This window comes from Oncorhynchus mykiss, chromosome 1 (assembly GCF_057628025.1).
Source record: "Oncorhynchus mykiss isolate SJ-2025 chromosome 1, ASM5762802v1, whole genome shotgun sequence".
Lineage (NCBI taxonomy): Eukaryota > Metazoa > Chordata > Actinopteri > Salmoniformes > Salmonidae > Oncorhynchus > Oncorhynchus mykiss.
The window spans coordinates 90,740,475-90,764,284 of NC_143022.1; the positions used below are offsets into that span (position 1 = coordinate 90,740,475).

At 41.7% G+C, this 23,810-nt stretch overlaps 1 protein-coding gene across 2 annotated transcripts in view; it reads left to right on the top strand.

Moving 5' to 3' along the window:
• The window catches only part of LOC118943940 (E3 ubiquitin-protein ligase pellino homolog 1), a 55,839-nt gene that overhangs the window by 14,295 nt on the left and 17,734 nt on the right, over window positions 1-23,810 (top strand). For both annotated transcript variants that reach the window (XM_090181878.1, XM_090181876.1), the window contains exons 2-3: window positions 17,732-17,941; window positions 21,476-21,605. In XM_090181878.1, coding sequence (XP_090038004.1) covers window positions 17,853-17,941; window positions 21,476-21,605 — 219 coding nt within the window. In that variant the 5' untranslated portion in view covers window positions 17,732-17,852. The remainder of the gene's footprint in view (window positions 1-17,731; window positions 17,942-21,475; window positions 21,606-23,810) is intronic.

Here is a 23,810-nt window from a genome sequence, read left to right on the forward strand (position 1 = left end):
ATCTATTAGAAATGAAAGCACCTTTATATCTATTAGAAATGAAAGCACCTTTATATCTATTAGAAATGAAAGCACCATTATATCTATTAGAAATGAAAGCACCTTTATATCTATTAGAAATGAAAGCACCTTTATATCTATTAGAAATGAAAGCACCTTTATATCTATTAGAAATGAAAGCACCTTTATATCTATTAGAAATGAAAGCACCTTTATATCTATTAGAAATGAAAGCACCTTTATATCTATTAGAAATGAAAGCACCTTTATATCTATTAGAAATGAAAGCACCTTTATATCTATTAGAAATGAAAGCACCTTTATATCTATTAGAAATGAAAGCACCTTTATATATCTATTAGAAATGAAAGCACCTTTATATCTATTAGAAATGAAAGCACCTTTATATCTATTAGAAATGAAAGCACCTTTATATCTATTAGAAATGAAAGCACCTTTATATATCTATTAGAAATGAAAGCACCTTTATATATCTATTAGAAATGAAAGCACCTATATATCTATTAGAAATGAAAGCACCTTTATATATCTATTAGAAATGAAAGCACCTTTATATCTATTAGAAATGAAAGCACCTTTATATCTATTAGAAATGAAAGCACCTTTATATATCTATTAGAAATGAAAGCACCTTTATATCTATTAGAAATGAAAGCACCTTTATATATCTATTAGAAATGAAAGCACCTTTATATCTATTAGAAATGAAAGCACCTTTATATCTATTAGAAATGAAAGCACCTTTATATCTATTAGAAATGAAAGCACCTTTATATCTATTAGAAATGAAAGCACCTTTATATATCTATTAGAAATGAAAGCACCTTTATATCTATTAGAAATGAAAGCACCTTTATATCTATTAGAAATGAAAGCACCTTTATATCTATTAGAAATGAAAGCACCTTTATATCTATTAGAAATGAAAGCACCTTTATATCTATTAGAAATGAAAGCACCTTTATATCTATTAGAAATGAAAGCACCTTTATATCTATTAGAAATGAAAGCACCTTTATATATCTATTAGAAATGAAAGCACCTTTATATATCTATTAGAAATGAAAGCACCTTTATATATCTATTAGAAATGAAAGCACCTATATATCTATTAGAAATGAAAGCACCTTTATATCTATTAGAAATGAAAGCACCTTTATATCTATTAGAAATGAAAGCACCTTTATATCTATTAGAAATGAAAGCACCTTTATATCTATTAGAAATGAAAGCACCTTTATATCTATTAGAAATGAAAGCACCTTTATATCTATTAGAAATGAAAGCACCTTTATATCTATTAGAAATGAAAGCACCTTTATATCTATTAGAAATGAAAGCACCTTTATATCTATTAGAAATGAAAGCACCTTTATATCTATTAGAAATGAAAGCACCTTTATATATCTATTAGAAATGAAAGCACCTTTATATCTATTAGAAATGAAAGCACCTTTATATCTATTAGAAATGAAAGCACCTTTATATCTATTAGAAATGAAAGCACCTTTATATCTATTAGAAATGAAAGCACCTTTATATCTATTAGAAATGAAAGCACCTTTATATCTATTAGAAATGAAAGCACCTTTATATCTATTAGAAATGAAAGCACCTTTATATCTATTAGAAATGAAAGCACCTTTATATCTATTAGAAATGAAAGCACCTTTATATATCTATTAGAAATGAAAGCACCTTTATATATCTATTAGAAATGAAAGCACCTTTATATCTATTAGAAATGAAAGCACCTTCATATCTATTAGAAATGAAAGCACCTTTATATCTATTAGAAATGAAAGCACCTTTATATCTATTAGAAATGAAAGCACCTTTATATCTATTAGAAATGAAAGCACCTATATATCTATTAGAAATGAAAGCACCTTTATATCTATTAGAAATGAAAGCACCTTTATATCTATTAGAAATGAAAGCACCTTTATATCTATTAGAAATGAAAGCACCTTTATATCTATTAGAAATGAAAGCACCTTTATATATCTATTAGAAATGAAAGCACCTTTATATATCTATTAGAAATGAAAGCACCTTTATATATCTATTAGAAATGAAAGCACCTTTATATATCTATTAGAAATGAAAGCACCTTTATATATCTATTAGAAATGAAAGCACCTTTATATATCTATTAGAAATGAAAGCACCTTTATATATCTATTAGAAATGAAAGCACCTTTATATATCTATTAGAAATGAAAGCACCTTTATATATCTATTAGAAATGAAAGCACCTTTATATATCTATTAGAAATGAAAGCACCTTTATATCTATTAGAAATGAAAGCACCTTTATATATCTATTAGAAATGAAAGCACCTATATATCTATTAGAAATGAAAGCACCTATATATCTATTAGAAATGAAAGCACCTTTATATCTATTAGAAATGAAAGCACCTTTATATCTATTAGAAATGAAAGCACCTTTATATCTATTAGAAATGAAAGCACCTTTATATCTATTAGAAATGAAAGCACCTTTATATCTATTAGAAATGAAAGCACCTTTATATATCTATTAGAAATGAAAGCACCTTTATATATCTATTAGAAATGAAAGCACCTTTATATCTATTAGAAATGAAAGCACCTTTATATCTATTAGAAATGAAAGCACCTTTATATCTATTAGAAATGAAAGCACCTTTATATCTATTAGAAATGAAAGCACCTTTATATCTATTAGAAATGAAAGCACCTTTATATCTATTAGAAATGAAAGCACCTATATATCTATTAGAAATGAAAGCACCTTTATATCTATTAGAAATGAAAGCACCTTTATATCTATTAGAAATGAAAGCACCTTTATATATCTATTAGAAATGAAAGCACCTTTATATATCTATTAGAAATGAAAGCACCTTTATATATCTATTAGAAATGAAAGCACCTTTATATATCTATTAGAAATGAAAGCACCTTTATATATCTATTAGAAATGAAAGCACCTTTATATATCTATTAGAAATGAAAGCACCTTTATATATCTATTAGAAATGAAAGCACCTTTATATATCTATTAGAAATGAAAGCACCTTTATATCTATTAGAAATGAAAGCACCTTTATATATCTATTAGAAATGAAAGCACCTATATATCTATTAGAAATGAAAGCACCTATATATCTATTAGAAATGAAAGCACCTTTATATCTATTAGAAATGAAAGCACCTTTATATCTATTAGAAATGAAAGCACCTTTATATATCTATTAGAAATGAAAGCACCTTTATATCTATTAGAAATGAAAGCACCTTTATATATCTATTAGAAATGAAAGCACCTTTATATCTATTAGAAATGAAAGCACCTTTATATCTATTAGAAATGAAAGCACCTTTATATCTATTAGAAATGAAAGCACCTTTATATATCTATTAGAAATGAAAGCACCTTTATATATCTATTAGAAATGAAAGCACCTATATATCTATTAGAAATGAAAGCACCTTTATATATCTATTAGAAATGAAAGCACCTTTATATATCTATTAGAAATGAAAGCACCTTTATATCTATTAGAAATGAAAGCACCTTTATATCTATTAGAAATGAAAGCACCTTTATATCTATTAGAAATGAAAGCACCTTTATATCTATTAGAAATGAAAGCACCTTTATATCTATTAGAAATGAAAGCACCTTTATATCTATTAGAAATGAAAGCACCTTTATATCTATTAGAAATGAAAGCACCTTTATATCTATTAGAAATGAAAGCACCTTTATATCTATTAGAAATGAAAGCACCTTTATATATCTATTAGAAATGAAAGCACCTTTATATCTATTAGAAATGAAAGCACCTTTATATCTATTAGAAATGAAAGCACCTTTATATCTATTAGAAATGAAAGCACCTTTATATCTATTAGAAATGAAAGCACCTTTATATCTATTAGAAATGAAAGCACCTTTATATATCTATTAGAAATGAAAGCACCTTTATATATCTATTAGAAATGAAAGCACCTTTATATATCTATTAGAAATGAAAGCACCTTTATATCTATTAGAAATGAAAGCACCTTTATATCTATTAGAAATGAAAGCACCTTTATATCTATTAGAAATGAAAGCACCTTTATATCTATTAGAAATGAAAGCACCTTTATATCTATTAGAAATGAAAGCACCTTTATATCTATTAGAAATGAAAGCACCTTTATATCTATTAGAAATGAAAGCACCTTTATATATCTATTAGAAATGAAAGCACCTTTATATATCTATTAGAAATGAAAGCACCTTTATATATCTATTAGAAATGAAAGCACCTTTATATATCTATTAGAAATGAAAGCACCTTTATATATCTATTAGAAATGAAAGCACCTTTATATATCTATTAGAAATGAAAGCACCTTTATATATCTATTAGAAATGAAAGCACCTTTATATCTATTAGAAATGAAAGCACCTTTATATCTATTAGAAATGAAAGCACCTTTATATCTATTAGAAATGAAAGCACCTTTATATCTATTAGAAATGAAAGCACCTTTATATCTATTAGAAATGAAAGCACCTTTATATCTATTAGAAATGAAAGCACCTTTATATCTATTAGAAATGAAAGCACCTTTATATCTATTAGAAATGAAAGCACCTTTATATATCTATTAGAAATGAAAGCACCTTTATATCTATTAGAAATGAAAGCACCTTTATATCTATTAGAAATGAAAGCACCTTTATATCTATTAGAAATGAAAGCACCTTTATATCTATTAGAAATGAAAGCACCTTTATATCTATTAGAAATGAAAGCACCTTTATATCTATTAGAAATGAAAGCACCTTTATATCTATTAGAAATGAAAGCACCTTTATATCTATTAGAAATGAAAGCACCTTTATATATCTATTAGAAATGAAAGCACCTTTATATATCTATTAGAAATGAAAGCACCTTTATATATCTATTAGAAATGAAAGCACCTATATATCTATTAGAAATGAAAGCACCTTTATATCTATTAGAAATGAAAGCACCTTTATATCTATTAGAAATGAAAGCACCTTTATATCTATTAGAAATGAAAGCACCTTTATATCTATTAGAAATGAAAGCACCTTTATATCTATTAGAAATGAAAGCACCTTTATATCTATTAGAAATGAAAGCACCTTTATATCTATTAGAAATGAAAGCACCTTTATATCTATTAGAAATGAAAGCACCTTTATATCTATTAGAAATGAAAGCACCTTTATATCTATTAGAAATGAAAGCACCTTTATATCTATTAGAAATGAAAGCACCTTTATATCTATTAGAAATGAAAGCACCTTTATATCTATTAGAAATGAAAGCACCTTTATATCTATTAGAAATGAAAGCACCTTTATATCTATTAGAAATGAAAGCACCTTTATATCTATTAGAAATGAAAGCACCTTTATATATCTATTAGAAATGAAAGCACCTTTATATATCTATTAGAAATGAAAGCACCTTTATATATCTATTAGAAATGAAAGCACCTTTATATATCTATTAGAAATGAAAGCACCTTTATATATCTATTAGAAATGAAAGCACCTTTATATATCTATTAGAAATGAAAGCACCTTTATATCTATTAGAAATGAAAGCACCTTTATATATCTATTAGAAATGAAAGCACCTATATATCTATTAGAAATGAAAGCACCTATATATCTATTAGAAATGAAAGCACCTTTATATCTATTAGAAATGAAAGCACCTTTATATCTATTAGAAATGAAAGCACCTTTATATATCTATTAGAAATGAAAGCACCTTTATATCTATTAGAAATGAAAGCACCTTTATATATCTATTAGAAATGAAAGCACCTTTATATCTATTAGAAATGAAAGCACCTTTATATATCTATTAGAAATGAAAGCACCTTTATATCTATTAGAAATGAAAGCACCTTTATATCTATTAGAAATGAAAGCTCCTTTATATCTATTCGAAGCTGTCATTTGAAGGTTCATAAGTGTTTGGACAAATTGACTTAAAAAGTAGTCAAACGTTTACTGTTTGGTCCCATAATCCGAGCACACAGTGATCACATCAAGCTTGTGACTACAAACTTGTTGGATGCATTTACAGTTGTTGGTTGTTTCAGGGTCTGTTGTACCCAATAGAAGTGAACGATAAATAATATATTGTGTCATTTTTGGAGTCACTTTTCTTGTAAATAAGAATAAAATATGTTTCTGAACACTTCTATTGATGTGGATGCTACCATGATTTTGAATGATGAGTGAGAAAATTATAGGCATCAATGTCACCCCCCCCCCCCATGCTAAATGCTAACCTCCCCTCCCCTGTTATTGGTAATGGTGAGAGGTTAGAATGTCTTGGGGTTATGATATAGAATGCTAACCTCCCCTGTTATTGGTAATGGTGAGAGGTTAGAATGTCTTGGGGTTATGATATAGAATGCTAACCTCCCCTGTTATTGGTAATGGTGAGAGGTTAGAATGTCTTGGGGTTATGATATAGAATGCTAACCTCCCCTGTTATTGGTAATGGTGAGAGGTTAGAATGTCTTGGGGTTATGATATACAGTGCCTTGCGAAAGTATTCGGCCCCCTTGAACTTTGCGACCTTTCGCCACATTTCAGGCTTCAAACATAAAGATATAAAACTGTATTTTTTTGTGAAGAATCCCACAATCATGGGACACAATCATGAAGTGGAACGACATTTATTGGATATTTCAAGCTTTTTTAACAAATCAAAAACTGAAAAATTGGGCGTGCAAAATTATTCAGCCCCCTTAAGTTAATACTTTGTAGCGCCACCTTTTGCTGCGATTACAGCTGTAAGTCGCTTGGGGTATGTCTCTATCAGTTTTGCACATCGAGAGACTGACATTTTTTCCCATTCCTCCTTACAAAACAGCTCGAGCTCAGTGAGGTTGGATGGAGAGCATTTGTGAACAGCAGTTTTCAGTTCTTTCCACAGATTCTCGATTGGATTCAGGTCTGGACTTTGACTTGGCCATTCTAACACCTGGATATGTTTATTTTTGAACCATTCCATTGTAGATTTTGCTTTATGTTTTGGATCATTGTCTTGTTGGAAGACAAATCTCCGTCCCAGTCTCAGGTCTTTTGCAGACTCCATCAGGTTTTCTTCCAGAATGGTCCTGTATTTGGCTCCATCCATCTTCCCATCAATTTTAACCATCTTCCCTGTCCCTGCTGAAGAAAAGCAGGCCCAAACCGTGATGCTGCCACCACCATGTTTGACAGTGGGGATGGTGTGTTCAGCTGTGTTGCTTTTACGCCAAACATAACGTTTTGCATTGTTGCCAAAAAGTTCAATTTTGGTTTCATCTGACCAGAGCACCTTCTTCCACATGTTTGGTGTGTCTCCCAGGTGGCTTGTGGCAAACTTTAAACAACACTTTTTATGGATATCTTTAAGAAATGTCTTTCTTCTTGCCACTCTTCCATAAAGGCCAGATTTGTGCAATATACGACTGATTGTTGTCCTATGGACAGAGTCTCCCACCTCAGCTGTAGATCTCTGCAGTTCATCCAGAGTGATCATGGGCCTCTTGGCTGCATCTCTGATCAGTCTTCTCCTTGTATGAGCTGAAAGTTTAGAGGGACGGCCAGGTCTTGGTAGATTTGCAGTGGTCTGATACTCCTTCCATTTCAATATTATCGCTTGCACAGTGCTCCTTGGGATGTTTAAAGCTTGGGAAATCTTTTTGTATCCAAATCTGGCTTTAAACTTCTTCACAACAGTATCTCGGACCTGCCTGGTGTGTTCCTTGTTCTTCATGATGCTCTCTGCGCTTTTAACGGACCTCTGAGACTATCACAGTGCAGGTGCATTTATACGGAGACTTGATTACACACAGGTGGATTGTATTTATCATCATTAGTCATTTAGGTCAACATTGGATCATTCAGAGATCCTCACTGAACTTCTGGAGAGAGTTTGCTGCACTGAAAGTAAAGGGGCTGAATAATTTTGCACGCCCAATTTTTCAGTTTTTGATTTGTTAAAAAAGTTTGAAATATCCAATAAATGTCGTTCCACTTCATGATTGTGTCCCACTTGCTGTTGATTCTTCACAAAAAAATACAGTTTTATATCTTTATGTTTGAAGCCTGAAATGTGGCAAAAGGTCGCAAAGTTCAAGGGGGCCGAATACTTTCGCAAGGCACTGTAGAATGCTAACCTCCCCTATTATTGGTAATGGTGAGAGGTTAGAATGTCTTGGGGTTATGATATAGAATGCTAACCTCCCCTGTTATTGGTAATGGTGAGAGGTTAGAATGTCTTGGGGTTATGATATAGAATGCTAACCTCCCCTGTTATTGGTAATGGTGAGAGGTTAGAATGTCTTGGGGTTATGATATAGAATGCTAACCTCCCCTATTATTGGTAATGGTGAGAGGTTAGAATGTCTTGGGGTTATGATATAGAATGCTAACATCCCCTGTTATTGGTAATGGTGAGAGGTTAGAATGTCTTGGGGTTATGATATAGAATGCTAACCTCCCCTGTTATTGGTAATGGTGAGAGGTTAGAATGTCTTGGGGTTATGATATAGAAGGCTAACCTCCCCTGTTATTGGTAATGGTGAGAGGTTAGAATGGGGGTACAATATTTGTTTGAGTATCATAGAAGTAGTTACCCCTCTTCCCACCACTTTAAAAACCTCTGCATCATGCGCCAGTCTAGATACCATTTAGGAAAACCATGAAAGGAATTCTTGGGAGTTGTACAAAGCCGTTGTTTTCCTACTTTCTCTGTAAAAGCCATCAAGGGTAGAATGTTATCCAGAGCCTCGTGGCTGTATACTGTTGGAACTGAGCTGTGGTTTCACACTGCTGCTGTCTTCTGTCGTTTTAATTTCATCTTGCATTGCATTAGTGAACTCTTATTTCACTTGCTGTGCATGGAGTCTCTTTTTGGGGGGGTTTAACCCACTGTTCCCCGGTAGGCCGTCATTGTAAATACGAATTTGTTCTTAACGGACTTGCCTAGTTAAATAAAAAAATAATTTAAAAAATCCCTCTTATTTTTTGGTAAATATATCAATTATTTATATATATATATATATATATATTTTTAACATGTATTTTCCCCTAACCCTACCATCCCTCCCTAATTGGAGTAAACTAATGGACAACACTTAGACTTCCAGCTTATACATACTATATCCATTTTACAGACACAGTATGGATCACAGTCCCATCCTTCAACTACCCTCAACCCTTCCCATATATCTCTGAACACCACCCAGTCCCATCCTTCAACTACCCTCAACCCTTCCCATCTATCTCTGAACACCACCCAGTCCCATCCTTCAACTACCCTCAACCCTTCCCATATATCTCTGAACACCACCCAGTCCCATCCTTCAACTACCCTCAACCCTTCCCATCTATCTCTGAACACCACCCAGTCCCATCCTCCAGCTACCCTCAACCCTTCCCATATATCTCTGAACACCACCCAGTCCCATCCTTCAACTACCCTCAACCCCTCCCATCTATCTCTGAACACCATCCAGTCCCATCCTTCAGCTCCCCTCAACCCCTCCCATCTATCTCTGAACACCATCCAGTCCCATCCTCCAGCTCCCCTCAACCCCTTCCATCTATCTCTGAACACCATCCAGTCCCATCCTCCAGCTCCCCTCAACCCCTTCCATCTATCTCTGAACACCATCCAGTCCCATCCTCCAGCTCCCCTCAACCCTTCCCATCTATCTCTGAACACCATCCAGTCCCATCCTTCAGCTCCCCTCAACCCCTCCCATCTATCTCTGAACACCATCCAGTCCCATCCTCCAGCTCCCCTCAACCCCTTCCATCTATCTCTGAACACCATCCAGTCCCATCCTCCAGCTCCCCTCAACCCCTTCCATCTATCTCTGAACACCACCCAGTCCCATCCTTCAGCTCCCCTCAACCCCTCCCATCTATCTCTGAACACCACCCAGTCCCATCCTCCAGCTCCCCTCAACCCCTCCCATCTATCTCTGAACACCATCCAGTCCCATCCTTCAGCTCCCCTCAACCCCTCCCATCTATCTCTGAACACCACCCAGTCCCATCCTTCAGCTCCCCTCAACCCCTCCCATCTATCTCTGAACACCATCCAGTCCCATCCTTCAGCTCCCCTCAACCCCTCCCATCTATCTCTGAACACCACCCAGTCCCATCCTTCAGCTCCCCTCAACCCCTCCCATCTATCTCTGAACACCACCCAGTCCCATCCTTCAGCTCCCCTCAACCCCTCCCATCTATCTCTGAACACCACCCAGTCCCATCCTTCAGCTCCCCTCAACCCCTCCCATCTATCTCTGAACACCACCCAGTCCCATCCTTCAGCTCCCCTCAACCCCTCCCATCTATCTCTGAACACCATCCAGTCCCATCCTCCAGCTCCCCTCAACCCTTCCCATCTATCTCTGAACACCATCCAGTCCCATCCTTCAGCTCCCCTCAACCCCTCCCATCTATCTCTGAACACCATCCAGTCCCATCCTTCAGCTCCCCTCAACCCCTCCCATCTATCTCTGAACACCATCCAGTCCCATCCTTCAGCTCCCCTCAACCCCTCCCATCTATCTCTGAACACCACCCAGTCCCATCCTTCAGCTCCCCTCAACCCCTTCCATCTATCTCTGAACACCACCCAGTCCCATCCTTCAGCTCCCCTCAACCCTTCCCATCTATCTCTGAACACCATCCAGTCCCATCCTTCAGCTCCCCTCAACCCCTCCCATCTATCTCTGAACACCATCCAGTCCCATCCTCCAGCTCCCCTCAACCCTTCCCATCTATCTCTGAACACCATCCAGTCCCATCCTTCAGCTCCCCTCAACCCTTCCCATCTATCTCTGAACACCATCCAGTCCCATCCTTCAACTACCCTCAACCCTTCCCATATATCTCTGAACACCATCCAGTCCCATCCTCCTGCTCCCCTCAACCCTTCCCATCTATCTCTGAACACCATCCAGTCCCATCCTTCAACTACCCTCAACCCTTCCCATATATCTCTGAACACCATCCAGTCCCATCCTTCAGCTCCCCTCAACCCCTCCCATCTATCTCTGAACACCATCCAGTCCCATCCTCCAGCTCCCCTCAACCCTTCCCATCTATCTCTGAACACCATCCAGTCCCATCCTCCAGCTCCCCTCAACCCCTCCCATCTATCTCTGAACACCATCCAGTCCCATCCTCCAGCTCCCCTCAACCCTTTCCATCTATCTCTGAACACCATCCAGTCCCATCCTCCAGCTCCCCTCAACCCTTCCCATCTATCTCTGAACACCATCCAGTCCCATCCTCCAGCTCCCCTCAACCCTTCCCATATATCTCTGAACACCACCCAGTCCCATCCTTCAACTACCCTCAACCCTTCCCATCTATCTCTGAACACCATCCAGTCCCATCCTCCAGCTCCCCTCAACCCTTCCCATCTATCTCTGAACACCATCCAGTCCCATCCTTCAACTACCCTCAACCCTTCCCATCTATCTCTGAACACCATCCAGTCCCATCCTCCAGCTCCCCTCAACCCTTCCCATCTATCTCTGAACACCATCCAGTCCCATCCTCCAGCTCCCCTCAACCCTTCCCATATATCTCTGAACACCACCCAGTCCCATCCTTCAACTACCCTCAACCCTTCCCATACATCTCTGAACACCACCCAGTCCCATCCTTCAACTACCCTCAACCCCTCCCATCTATCTCTGAACACCATCCAGTCCCATCCTTCAACTACCCTCAACCCCTCCCATCTATCTCTGAACACCACCCAGTCCCATCCTTCAGCTCCCCTCAACCCCTCCCATCTATCTCTGAACACCACCCAGTCCCATCCTTCAGCTCCCCTCAACCCCTCCCATCTATCTCTGAACACCATCCAGTCCCATCCTTCAGCTCCCCTCAACCCCTCCCATCTATCTCTGAACCCCATCCAGTCCTTCAGCTCCCCTCAACCCCTCCCATCTATCTCTGAACACCACCCAGTCCCATCCTTCAGCTCCCCTCAACCCCTCCCATCTATCTCTGAACCCCATCCAGTCCTTCAGCTCCCCTCAACCCCTCCCATCTATCTCTGAACACCACCCAGTCCCATCCTTCAGCTCCCCTCAACCCCTCCCATACATCTCTGAACACCACCCAGTCCCATCCTTCAGCTCCCCTCAACCCCTCCCATCTATCTCTGAACACCACCCAGTCCCATCCTTCAGCTCCCCTCAACCCCTCCCATCTATCTCTGAACACCACCCAGTCCCATCCTCCAGCTCCCCTCAACCCCTCCCATCTATCTCTGAACACCATCCAGTCCCATCCTTCAGCTCCCCTCAACCCTTCCCATCTATCTCTGAACACCATCCAGTCCCATCCTTCAGCTCCCCTCAACCCCTCCCATCTATCTCTGAACACCACCCAGTCCCATCCTTCAGCTCCCCTCAACCCCTCCCATCTATCTCTGAACACCATCCAGTCCCATCCTTCAGCTCCCCTCAACCCTTCCCATCTATCTCTGAACACCATCCAGTCCCATCCTCCAGCTCCCCTCAACCCTTCCCATCTATCTCTGAACACCATCCAGTCCCATCCTCCAGCTCCCCTCAACCCTTCCCATCTATCTCTGAACACCATCCAGTCCCATCCTTCAGCTCCCCTCAACCCTTCCCATCTATCTCTGAACACCACCCAGTCCCATCCTTCAGCTCCCCTCAACCCCTTCCATCTATCTCTGAACACCACCCAGTCCCATCCTTCAGCTCCCCTCAACCCCTCCCATCTATCTCTGAACACCACCCAGTCCCATCCTTCAGCTCCCCTCAACCCCTTCCATCTATCTCTGAACACCACCCAGTCCCATCCTTCAGCTCCCCTCAACCCCTCCCATCTATCTCTGAACACCACCCAGTCCCATCCTTCAGCTCCCCTCAACCCCTCCCATCTATCTCTGAACACCACCCAGTCCCATCCTTCAGCTCCCCTCAACCCCTCCCATCTATCTCTGAACACCATCCAGTCCCATCCTTCAGCTCCCCTCAACCCCTCCCATCTATCTCTGAACCCCATCCAGTCCTTCAGCTCCCCTCAACCCTTCCCATCTATCTCTGAACACCACCCAGTCCCATCCTCCAGCTACCCTCAACCCCTCCCATCTATCTCTGAACACCACCCAGTCCCATCCTCCAGCTCCCCTCAACCCCTCCCATCTATCTCTGAACACCATCCAGTCCCATCCTTCAGCTCCCCTCAACCCCTCCCATCTATCTCTGAACACCATCCAGTCCTTCAGCTCCCCTCAACCCCTCCCATCTATCTCTGAACACCACCCAGTCCCATCCTTCAGCTCCCCTCAACCCCTCCCATCTATCTCTGAACACCATCCAGTTTTGATTTCTATTTGCCTGTGGTGTGATATTTCACCAATGTTCTGAACCTTTCTATTCTCATAGATTCTACTGATTTGTAAATGAAAGAAACATTTTTGCTAAGAGTATTATTATATTATTGATCGATTGACTATGACTTTTTACATCACCCAGCAGTGCTATTTGCAGAGTTGGCTCCAGTTAAATGTTGCAATTCTTCAGCCATTCCTGAACTTGTGACCAAAAACAAGCTACATGGACCGTACCAAAACAAACTATGCAGAACTGCGATGGTTGTACCCCCTATATATATATATATAAACCATGTGCCATGGAATCAGTACATTGAAAATCTCTTCCCAACTATTTTGGAGTCATATGGCACAGCTGTCAATTTTTTTTTTTGTCCCTAAATGAAAATGGTATACTTTTTTTAAATGTATCACTATATTTTTTAATAACCGAAAGTGAGAGGTTGTAATCTGAATAAATGGGGGGGGAAAGCCATTCTTGAACATGGGGTGAGACATTCTTACTAATCTGCTAGAGAACCAGTTCGGATTTAAGGTCTAATGCTTTAATATTTAATAATTTCTGCCCTCCAAATTCATATTCATTATATAAATAGGCCCGTTTTAATTTAGTTTGGCTTGCTGTTCCAAATCAAATGGAATATTTCTGCAAATAGATTAACTCTTTAGTCATATCCCAGTTTATCAGTTTTTCACGAATAGACAGGTATTTTCCTTTCCACAGCAGCAAGAGCTTCTCTATTTCTGCTAACTTCCTATTAAAATGTATTGTAGTGAGCCTCTGTGACTGTAGGCCTAGTGAAGCTTTGATTGGCTAACAAAAACAATCATGTGTGAAGGCGCCTGTCTTTATGGGGTGCATGTCATAAAAATGACTTTTAAAAGTAGTTTTATTAAATTTAAGAATTTGAAATGTCATGGTATATCCTTGTATGCAGCAATGTAACATGGATATTTTCATTTTTAAAATAGGCCTGTAATTTTTACTTATAAATATGAATACTCACACAAGTAATCAAATACTAATGTCTGTTCAGATATTCAAATATTGAAATAACTGTGCCCATCCCCAGTTGAGAGTAAACAACCTAAGTACAGGAGTGTTCTCGCTGAAGGTTGAGAGTTGGTTGAGAGTTTCCCTTAATGGAGGCTGAAGTGCAGAGAGTTGATAGCCATCAACGAGACTGGCTTAACTATAATATATTCCGCTTAGCAGAACGTTTTGGGATTTGAACCCACTATCCTGCCGTTACAAGTGCCAGGCTCTACCAACTGAGCTGCAGAGGACCCTTGTTACTCATTTAACCAGCCAGCAAATTAGCCAGTCTACAAACCATTTAGACAGCGAGTCAGCTAACCAGCCAGGCCTCCAGCCAGCCAGCAGCACTAAGTGAAAGTAAGATGACTGATACTGACTTAGCTTAGTACTCTCTCTTAGTGGTGCTGGTAGACTGGGTGCCTTAAAGGTTCGCGGACTGACTAAATGGTTGACTGGAAGGCTGTCTGGTTTGTTGGTCAACTGGCAGGTTGACTGTGATTGACTGGTTAGCTGGCTGTCTGGCTAGTTTGTTGGCTGTCTGGTTGACTTGCTGGCTGGCTAACTGGCTGGCCTGTTGGATATCCCAGGAGGCAGCTGGTGTGTGCCCAGGAAGCAGGCTGTCTGCTGGGGCCACTGATGTGGTTCTCCTTCCCCATGGAGGTCCTCCACCACACCACACCTAGTCTATGTCTGCTTCCTCACCACCAGCCCTTCATCTGGAAACACTCTCTGTCTCTCTCTCTGTCTCTCTCTCTGTCTCTCTCTCTGTCTCTCTCTCTGTCTCTCTGTCTCTGTCTCTCTCTCTCTCTCTCTCTCACACTCTCTCTCACACCCTCTCTCTCTCTCTCTCTCACACCCTCTCTCTCTCTCACACACTCTCTCTCACACTCACTCTCTCTCACACTCACTCTCACTCTCTCTCTCTCTCTCTCTCTCTCTCACTCATATATGAAGGGACTTTTCTCTCTCTCTCATGAAATTACTTTTCTCCACTGAGCTGATAACCTAAAAGTTCATTGAGATTTAGACACTTCCTAAAAGAGGGTGTTTGGACTCCTGTCATCAGATTTTGGGTGAGATCTTTGAGTTGAGTAGCTCTGACCCCTGAGCCTTAGGCTACCCCACACCAGGGGTTCACCAGTGTTTATGTTGTGGGCACTAGTGTTATTTTTTTTTGGGGGGGGGGGCTGTTTCCATCAGGAGGGTGTTGTTAAAGACTTTGGGTGAGCGGAATCAACAACCTCTGCATCATCAAGACAGTTTCTTTGTGAGAAGGTGTTAACAGTTAGCCATCTCAGTTGGAAGTTCTCCATGAGTGTTTTTGTGGTTAGTGTGGTGGGGAGTAACATGATTTTAACTTGATGTGAGTGAGGCCTTTGCTTTTTGCAAATAATGCCTTGGCAGCTGAGAGGTATGAAATAGGTTGTGTGTGAATCTGTTTCCAGGAAACTGGCCTGATTTATATTCCATTTGTGAATCACCTCAACTCCCATTTGAAGTGACTTCATCATCGTAGTTCTCACAAGCGTCCCGATCAACAGCCAGTCCAGTGTGCATTCTGAACACTCAAAAGTGTGGTTGAAGAATAGCACACCTTTCCCTTTCCTTGAACTGTTGAAGGACGGGACTCAACCTGCGTGCCAAACAGGACACAGGCAAATTGTTGGTGTTGTTTTTAGGGGGGGGGGACTGCCTGGCTGCACAAAGGCACCGTTGTCTGAGGAAGTGAGGTCACTGTGAAAGCCCTGGGTCGTATTCATTAGGGGAAACGGTAGCAAAACCTTTTGCAACTTGAAACTTTAAGCACCTCTTGTTTTTCTGCCGAGCGCATTTGGTGACCGCGTGGGGGAGTTTGGTGACTGCGTGGGGGAGTTTGGTGACCGCGTGGGGGGGTTTGGTGACCGCGTGGAGGAGTTTGGTGACCGCGTGGGGGGTTTGGTGACCGCGTGGGGAAGTTTGGTGACCGCGTGAGGGAGTTTGGTGACCGCATGGGGGAGTTTGCTGACCGCGTGGGGGGGTTTGGTGACCGCGTGGGGGGGTTTGGTGACCGCGTGGGGGAGTTTGGTGACCGCGTGGGGGAGTTTGGTGACCGCGTGGGGGAGTTTGATGACCGCGTGGGGGGGTTTGGTGACCGCGTGGGGGGGTTTGGTGACCGCGTGGGGGAGTTTGGTGACCGCGTGGGGGAGTTTGATGACCGCGTGGGGGGAGTTTGATGACCGCGTGGGGGGAGTTTGATGACCGCGTGGGGGGAGTTTGGTGACCGCGTGGGGGGGTTTGGTGACCGCGTGGGGGGGTTTGGTGACCGCGTGGGGGAGTATAAACCTATCCTAAGGGGATACACAGACACACAGCAGCAACCGTTTCAACCTGAGACCACATAGCGAACACACCACACACACAATGCAGGTGGCACCAGCCAGAGACCGTTGTTTGGTTAACGGTGTTTCTGTAGCCCTCATGAGATTGCAGAGTTTTCTAAGCAAATGGCCACTGGGTTGATGCAAATAATCATGGTATCATTCTGCCAGGTAGGTAGCAGACAGGCTGCTTTGTAGTTAACATTAAATTGAGAAGGTTTTTGGGAAAGCCTTTCCATCTACCGGCAGATGGTTATCATTAGCATCATCGCTAACGGCTACACTAAGTGTAGACTAGACATAAGAGCACCACAACACAGACAGGCATTCCCGAGCCCTTTCAGAAAGATGCAAGAAATTACTAATCAATGATTTTATTTGACCTTTATTTAACTAGGCAAGTCAGTTAAAGAACAAATTCTTATTTTCAATGACGGCCTAGGAACAGTGGGTTAAGTGGCTGTTCAGGGGCAGAACGACAGATTTGTACCTTGTCAACTCGGGGGTTTGAACTTGCAACTAGTCCAACGCTCTAACCATTAGGCTACCCTGCCGCCCCGCTACCCTGATGCATTTTCTTCATGTCTTGTGAGTCACAGGGGCAATTTTTAAGGAATGTTCTAGTAAGTTCAATACATTTTTGGAGTATTGTTTAATTCGGGTTTAATGTCTGGATTCCACGCTTGGCGCAACACAGATGTTTTTTTTCTAGGGCCCTATTTGTGTGTGTGTCTTAAAGGGTGTGTGGTGGTGTAACTGTCAGTGACTTCCTGTTCTCAGTGTAAGGTGAGACCTGAGAGATCAGGTGACTTCCTGATGTTGTGAGCTGTGTTGTCCACGTGTGACTGACCTCACGCGCTCTCCCTCTTATCTCTATCTAGGGTTGCAGCGGCGACAGCCAACAGGCACATGCAGGATGAGGAGGCGGAGCTGAAGCTCAGCTGACCCCACCCATTTAGTGTGACATCCCTCCTACCCTCACCCATCCAGCCAGCCGGGCCCATGTTCTCTCCAGAGCAGGAAAATATCTCCCCCTCCTCCACCTCCTCCTCCAAAGTGCCGGTGAAATATGGAGAGCTCATGGTGCTGGGGTAAGGAGCCAACCACATAACACTTCACCACTTAGTAACTAACTCAGATGCTTATGGCTGTTCCCTCTATGTTGATGATACTCAGATACTTATGGTTGTTCCTCTATGTAGATCAAATCAAACTTTATTTGTTACATGCACGGAATACAAAAAGTGTAGACTTTACCATGAAATGCTTACTTCAAATTGAGTAGCTTGGATGAAAACGTGCCCAAATTAAGCTGCCTGTTACTCAGCCGTAAAAGCTAGAATATGCATATAATTAGTACATTTGGATATAAAACACTGAGGTTTCTAAAACTGTTTGAATGATGTCTGTGAGTATAACAGAACTCATATGGCAGGCAAAAAACTGAGAAAAAAATCCAACCAGGAAGTGGGAAATCTGAGGTTTGTAGTTTTTCAACTCAGCCCCCATTGAAGATACAGGGCGATTATTAGTTATGTTTCACTTCCCAAGGCTTCCACTAGATGTCAACAGTATTTAGAAAGAGGATTCTACTCTAAAGGAAGGGCTCTTTGAGTGAGTGGTCTGGCATAGTGTCACAGCCTCGGTCTGGCGCGCTCACGTGAAAGGTAGCTACGTTCCACTTCATTTGTACAGACAAAGGAATTGTCCGGTTGGAACATTAATGACGTTTTATGTTAAAAACATCCTAAAGATTGATTCCATACTTAGTTTGGCTTAGCATGTTTCTACGGGCTGTAACGGAACTTTTTGAACTTTTCGTCCGACGTTCGGCGCGACCTGAACGCGCTTTTGGATTTGTTTTCCAAACGCCCTAACAAAAGAAGATATTTGGACATAACTGATGGACATTATCGAACAAATCAAACATTTATGGTGGAACTGGGATTCCTGGGAGTGCATTCTGATGAAGATCGTCAAAGGTAAGTTAATATTTAAACTGCTATTTCTGAGTAATGTTGACTACCCAATATGGCGGGTATCTTTTTGGCTGCTTTGTTGTCTAAAGGCTGTACTCAGATGATTGCATGGTTTGCTTTCTGACACGGCGGTTGCATTAAGGAGAAGATTTCAAGCCCTGCCAAATCTGACGAGCGTCAGAGCCGGTGTAGTAGGATTCAATCTTAACTGGTCTAGGACACAGCTCCGCTAACGGAACCCCCCCCAACATTCCGCTGAAAAGGCAGCGCGGGAAATTCAAACATATTTTTTAGAAATATTTAACTTTCACACATTAACAAGTCCAATACAGCAAATGAAAGATAAACATCTTGTTTAATCTACCCATCGTGTCCAATTTTAAAATATTTTACAGCGAAAACACAACATATATTTGTTAGATCACCACCAAATCCAAAAAAACACAGCAATTTTTCCCAGCCAAAGATAGTCACAAAAGCAGAATTAGAGATAAAATGAATCACTAACCTTTGATAATCTTCATCAGATGACACTCATATGACAATCATGTTACACAATAAATTTATGTTTTGTTCAATAATATGCATATTTATATCCACAAATCTCGGTTTACATTGGCGCCATGTTCAGAAATGCCTCCAAAATATCCGGAGTAATTACAGAGAGTCACGTCATATAACAGAAATACTCATCATAAACTTTGACGAAAGATACATGTTTTACATATAATTAAAGATACACTGGTTCTTAATGCAACCGCTGTGTCAGATTTTTTTTTAAACGTTACGAAAAAAGCATACCATGCAATAATCTGAGACGGCACTCAGACGTAAATATATTTCTCCGCCATATTGGAGTCAACAGAAATACGAAATTACATCATAAATATTCCCTTACCTTTGATGATCTTTCATCAGAATGCAGTGCAAGGAATCCTAGTTCCACAATAAATCGTTGTTTTGTTCCATAATGTCCATTACTAGTGTCCAATTAGCTACTTTTGCTAGCACGTTTAGTTCACATGTCCAAAAGCTGGCGCTGGTCCAGGCAAACTCGGTCGAAAACTTCAAAAAGTTATATTCCATGTCGAATAAACTGGTCAAACTAAGTAGAGAATCAATCTTCAAGATGTTATTATCATATATATCCAATAACATTCCAACCGGAGCATTTGTTTTTGTCTACAGAGTAATGGAACGCAAGGCGATTATAATGACTACTGCGCGTAACCACGAACTGGCATTGTGCCAGGCCAGTGACTCAAATAGCTGCTATCCGGTCCCACATCACACTATAGGCTTCATTCCACGTTCTACTGACTGTTGACATCTAGTGGAAGGCGTAGGAAGTGTGAACAGATCCATATCTTATTTGGATGTGAATAGGCGATGAGTTGAAAATCAACCAGCCCCAGAATTTCCACTTCCTGTTTGGAAGTTTGCCTGCCCTATGACAGACATAATTCAAACAGTTTTAGAAACTTCAGTGTTTTCTATCCAATAGTAATAATAATATGCATATATTAGCATCTGGGACAGAGTAGGAGGCAGTTCACTATGGGCACGCAATTCATCCAAAGTGAAAATGCTGCCCCCTAACCCTAAAAGGTTAATCCTATATTGACGCTTCGCTTGTGTGATGGTTCATCTGAGGGCATAGCAGGATTTCTTAGAAGCGTCCAGATTACTGTCCTGCTCCTTGAAAGCAGCAGGTCTAGCCTTTAGCTTCGATGCAGATATTGCCTGTAATCCATGGCTTCTGGTTGGGATATGTACGTACGGTCACTGTGGAAACGATGTCGTCGATGCACTTATTGATGAAGCCGATGACTGAGGTGGTATATATTCCAGTCTGTGCAAGAAACTGGATGATACAAACTCAGATACTTATGGCTGTTCCTCTACGTTGATGATGACGTTGCTTCCTATTCTCTTCGAGGTGGTTATTGTGGGGGGGTTGTGTGTAAAAGCACATGCAGGCACGCAGGCATACACACACGTGTGTGTTTGTGTACCTGCGTATGTTTGTGTGTGCTGACTCACTGTTTGTTGTGTATTGTTGGTCCTGGTCTCCAGGCTGTTCAGGGAGATGATTATAACAGTAGTGTTGGTCTCCAGGTGGATGATTATAACAGTAGTGTTGGTCTCCAGGGAGATGATTATAACAGTAGTGTTGGTCTCCAGGTAGATGATTATAACAGTAATGTTGGTCTCCAGGGAGATGATTATAACAGTAGTGTTGGTCTCCAGGGAGATTATTATAACAGTAGTGGTGGTCCTGGTCTCCAATGGAAAACAGTGATGAGATATCAGCAGAGCTGGATCTCACACACTCATAGCTTAAACCTATCTTTAAATCTAGCCTTTGTACTCATGGGGACCTGGGAAATACTTTTGGGGATTTCCAGTACCCACAAAGATAGTAACACACACACACACACACACACACACACACACACACACACACACACACACACACACACACACACACACACACACACACACACACACACAATACAGGCATGTCTGTGAACTCACAGCAACTCCCCCTGCCTGCTCTAGGAACACTTCTTGCTTCCAAGATGGCATCCTATCCCCTTGTTTATCTCTCTCTCTCTGTTTGTCTCGTTCTGTCTCTCTCTTTAGGTACAATGGCTCTCTACCCAACGGTGATCGAGGTAGGAGGAAAAGCCGTTTCAGTCTGTCTAAGAGACCCAAGGCTAATGGGGTCAAACCCAGCACAGTGCACGCTGCCTGCACCGCACAGGCAGCTAAGGTAAGACACCCACACCCACACACACACACGCCCACACACACCTACACACACACCTACACACACACACACACACACACACACACACACCCCTACCAGTATCTCTTGTTGTGATTTGTGTTTTGTCTTATATTTGTATTTTTAATTCCAGCACCCTGTCCCTGCAGGAGGCCTTTTACCCTGTCCCTGCAGGAGGCCTTTTACCCTGTCCCTGCAGGAGGCCTTTACCCTGTCCCTGCACGAGGCCTTTTACCCTGTCCCTGCACGAGGCCTTTTACCCTGTCCCTGCAGGAGGCCTTTTACCCTGTCCCTGCAGGAGGCCTTTTACCCTGTCCCTGCAGGAGGCCTTTTACCCTGTCCCTGCAGGAGGCCTTTTACCCTGTCCCTGCAGGAGGCCTTTTACCCTGTCCCTGCAGGAGGCCTGTTACCCTGTCCCTGCAGGAGGCCTTTTACCCTGTCCCTGCAGGAGGCCTTTTACCCTGTCCCTGCAGGAGGCCTTTACCCTGTCCCTGCAGGAGGCCTTTTACCCTGTCCCTGCAGGAGGCCTTTTACCCTGTCCTTGCAGGAGGCCTTTTACCCTGTCCTTGCAGGAGGCCTCTTACCCTGTCCCTGCAGGAGGCCTTTTACCCTGTCCCTGCAGGAGGCCTTTTACCCTGTCCTTGCAGGAGGCCTTTTACCCTGTCCCTGCAGGAGGCCTTTTACCCTGTTCCATCAGGAGGCCTTTTTACCCTGTCCTTGCAGGAGGCCTTTTACCCTGTCCCTGCAGGAGGCCTTTTACCCTGTTCCATCAGGAGGCCTTTTTACCCTGTCCCTGCAGGAGGCCTTTTACCCTGTCCTTGCAGGAGGCCTTTTACCCTGTCCCTGCAGGAGGCCTTTTACCCTGTCCCTGCAGGAGGCCTTTTTACCCTGTCCCTGCAGGAGGCCTTTTACCCTGTCCTTGCAGGAGGCCTTTTACCCTGTCCTTGCAGGAGGCCTTTCTCCCCTGTCCCTGCAGGAGGCCTTTTACCCTGTCCTTGCAGGAGGCCTTTCTCCCCTGTCCCTGCAGGAGGCCTTTTACCCTGTCCCTGCAGGAGGCCTTTTACCCTGTCCCTGCAGGAGGCCTTTTACCCTGTCCCTGCAGGAGGCCTTTTACCCTGTCCCTGCAGGAGGCCTTTTACCCTGTCCCTGCAGGAGGCCTTTTACCCTGTCCCTGCAGGAGGCCTTTTACCCTGTCCTTGCAGGAGGCCTTTTACCCTGTCCCTGCAGGAGGCCTTTTACCCTGTCCCTGCAGGAGGCCTTTTACCCTGTCCCTGCAGGAGGCCTTTTACCCTGTCCCTGCAGGAGGCCTTTTACCCTGTCCTTGCAGGAGGCCTTTTACCCTGTCCCTGCAGGAGGCCTTTTACCCTGTCCTTGCAGGAGGCCTTTTACCCTGTCCCTGCAGGAGGCCTTTTACCCTGTCCCTGCAGGAGGCCTTTTTACCCTGTCCCTGCAGGAGGCCTTTCTCCCCTGTCCCTGCAGGAGGCCTTTCTCCCCTGTCCCTGCAGGAGGCCTTTCTCCCCTGTCCCTGCAGGAGGCCTTTCTCCCCTGTCCCTGCAGGAGGCCTTTTTCCCCTGTCCCTGCAGGAGGCCTTTTACCCTGTCCCTGCAGGAGGCCTTTTATCCTGTCCCTGCAGGAGGCCTTTTACCCTGTCCCTGCAGGAGGCCTTTTGTCCTTTTGGTAGGCCGTTGTTGTAAATAAGATTTTTTTCTTAACTGACTTGACTAGTTAAAAAAGGTAAAAAATAAAATTGTAATTCAATTAAAAACCTACACACAACACCATAACACTGCTGCCTTGGTTAACAGTGGAAGTATGTGAACCATGCCTTTACAAACACACGGGACACACTGGCTGTTTACGGCAGAGTTAAGTGTGAACTGTCCAATGAAGGGCAGCAGAGAGATGTCCTACAAAGTGTGTGTCCTTGGAAACACATGTCTGTTTCCATCCTCTTAATTAAGTCTTTAAACAGGCCTGTTAAACCACGAGGCTGGGATTGTTGGGGACCATTTGGATTAGTGATTGAGGTGTGTGTGTGTGTGTGTGTGTGTGTGTGTGTGTGTGTGTGTGTGTGTGAGACGTTTAGAACGCTACTTAGCAGATAGAAATATAACAAGAAGAGCTGAGGACAGAACCTTCTCTGTTCAACATTTCTATACTGATCGTTCCTCATTTCTCCATTCCTCCCCC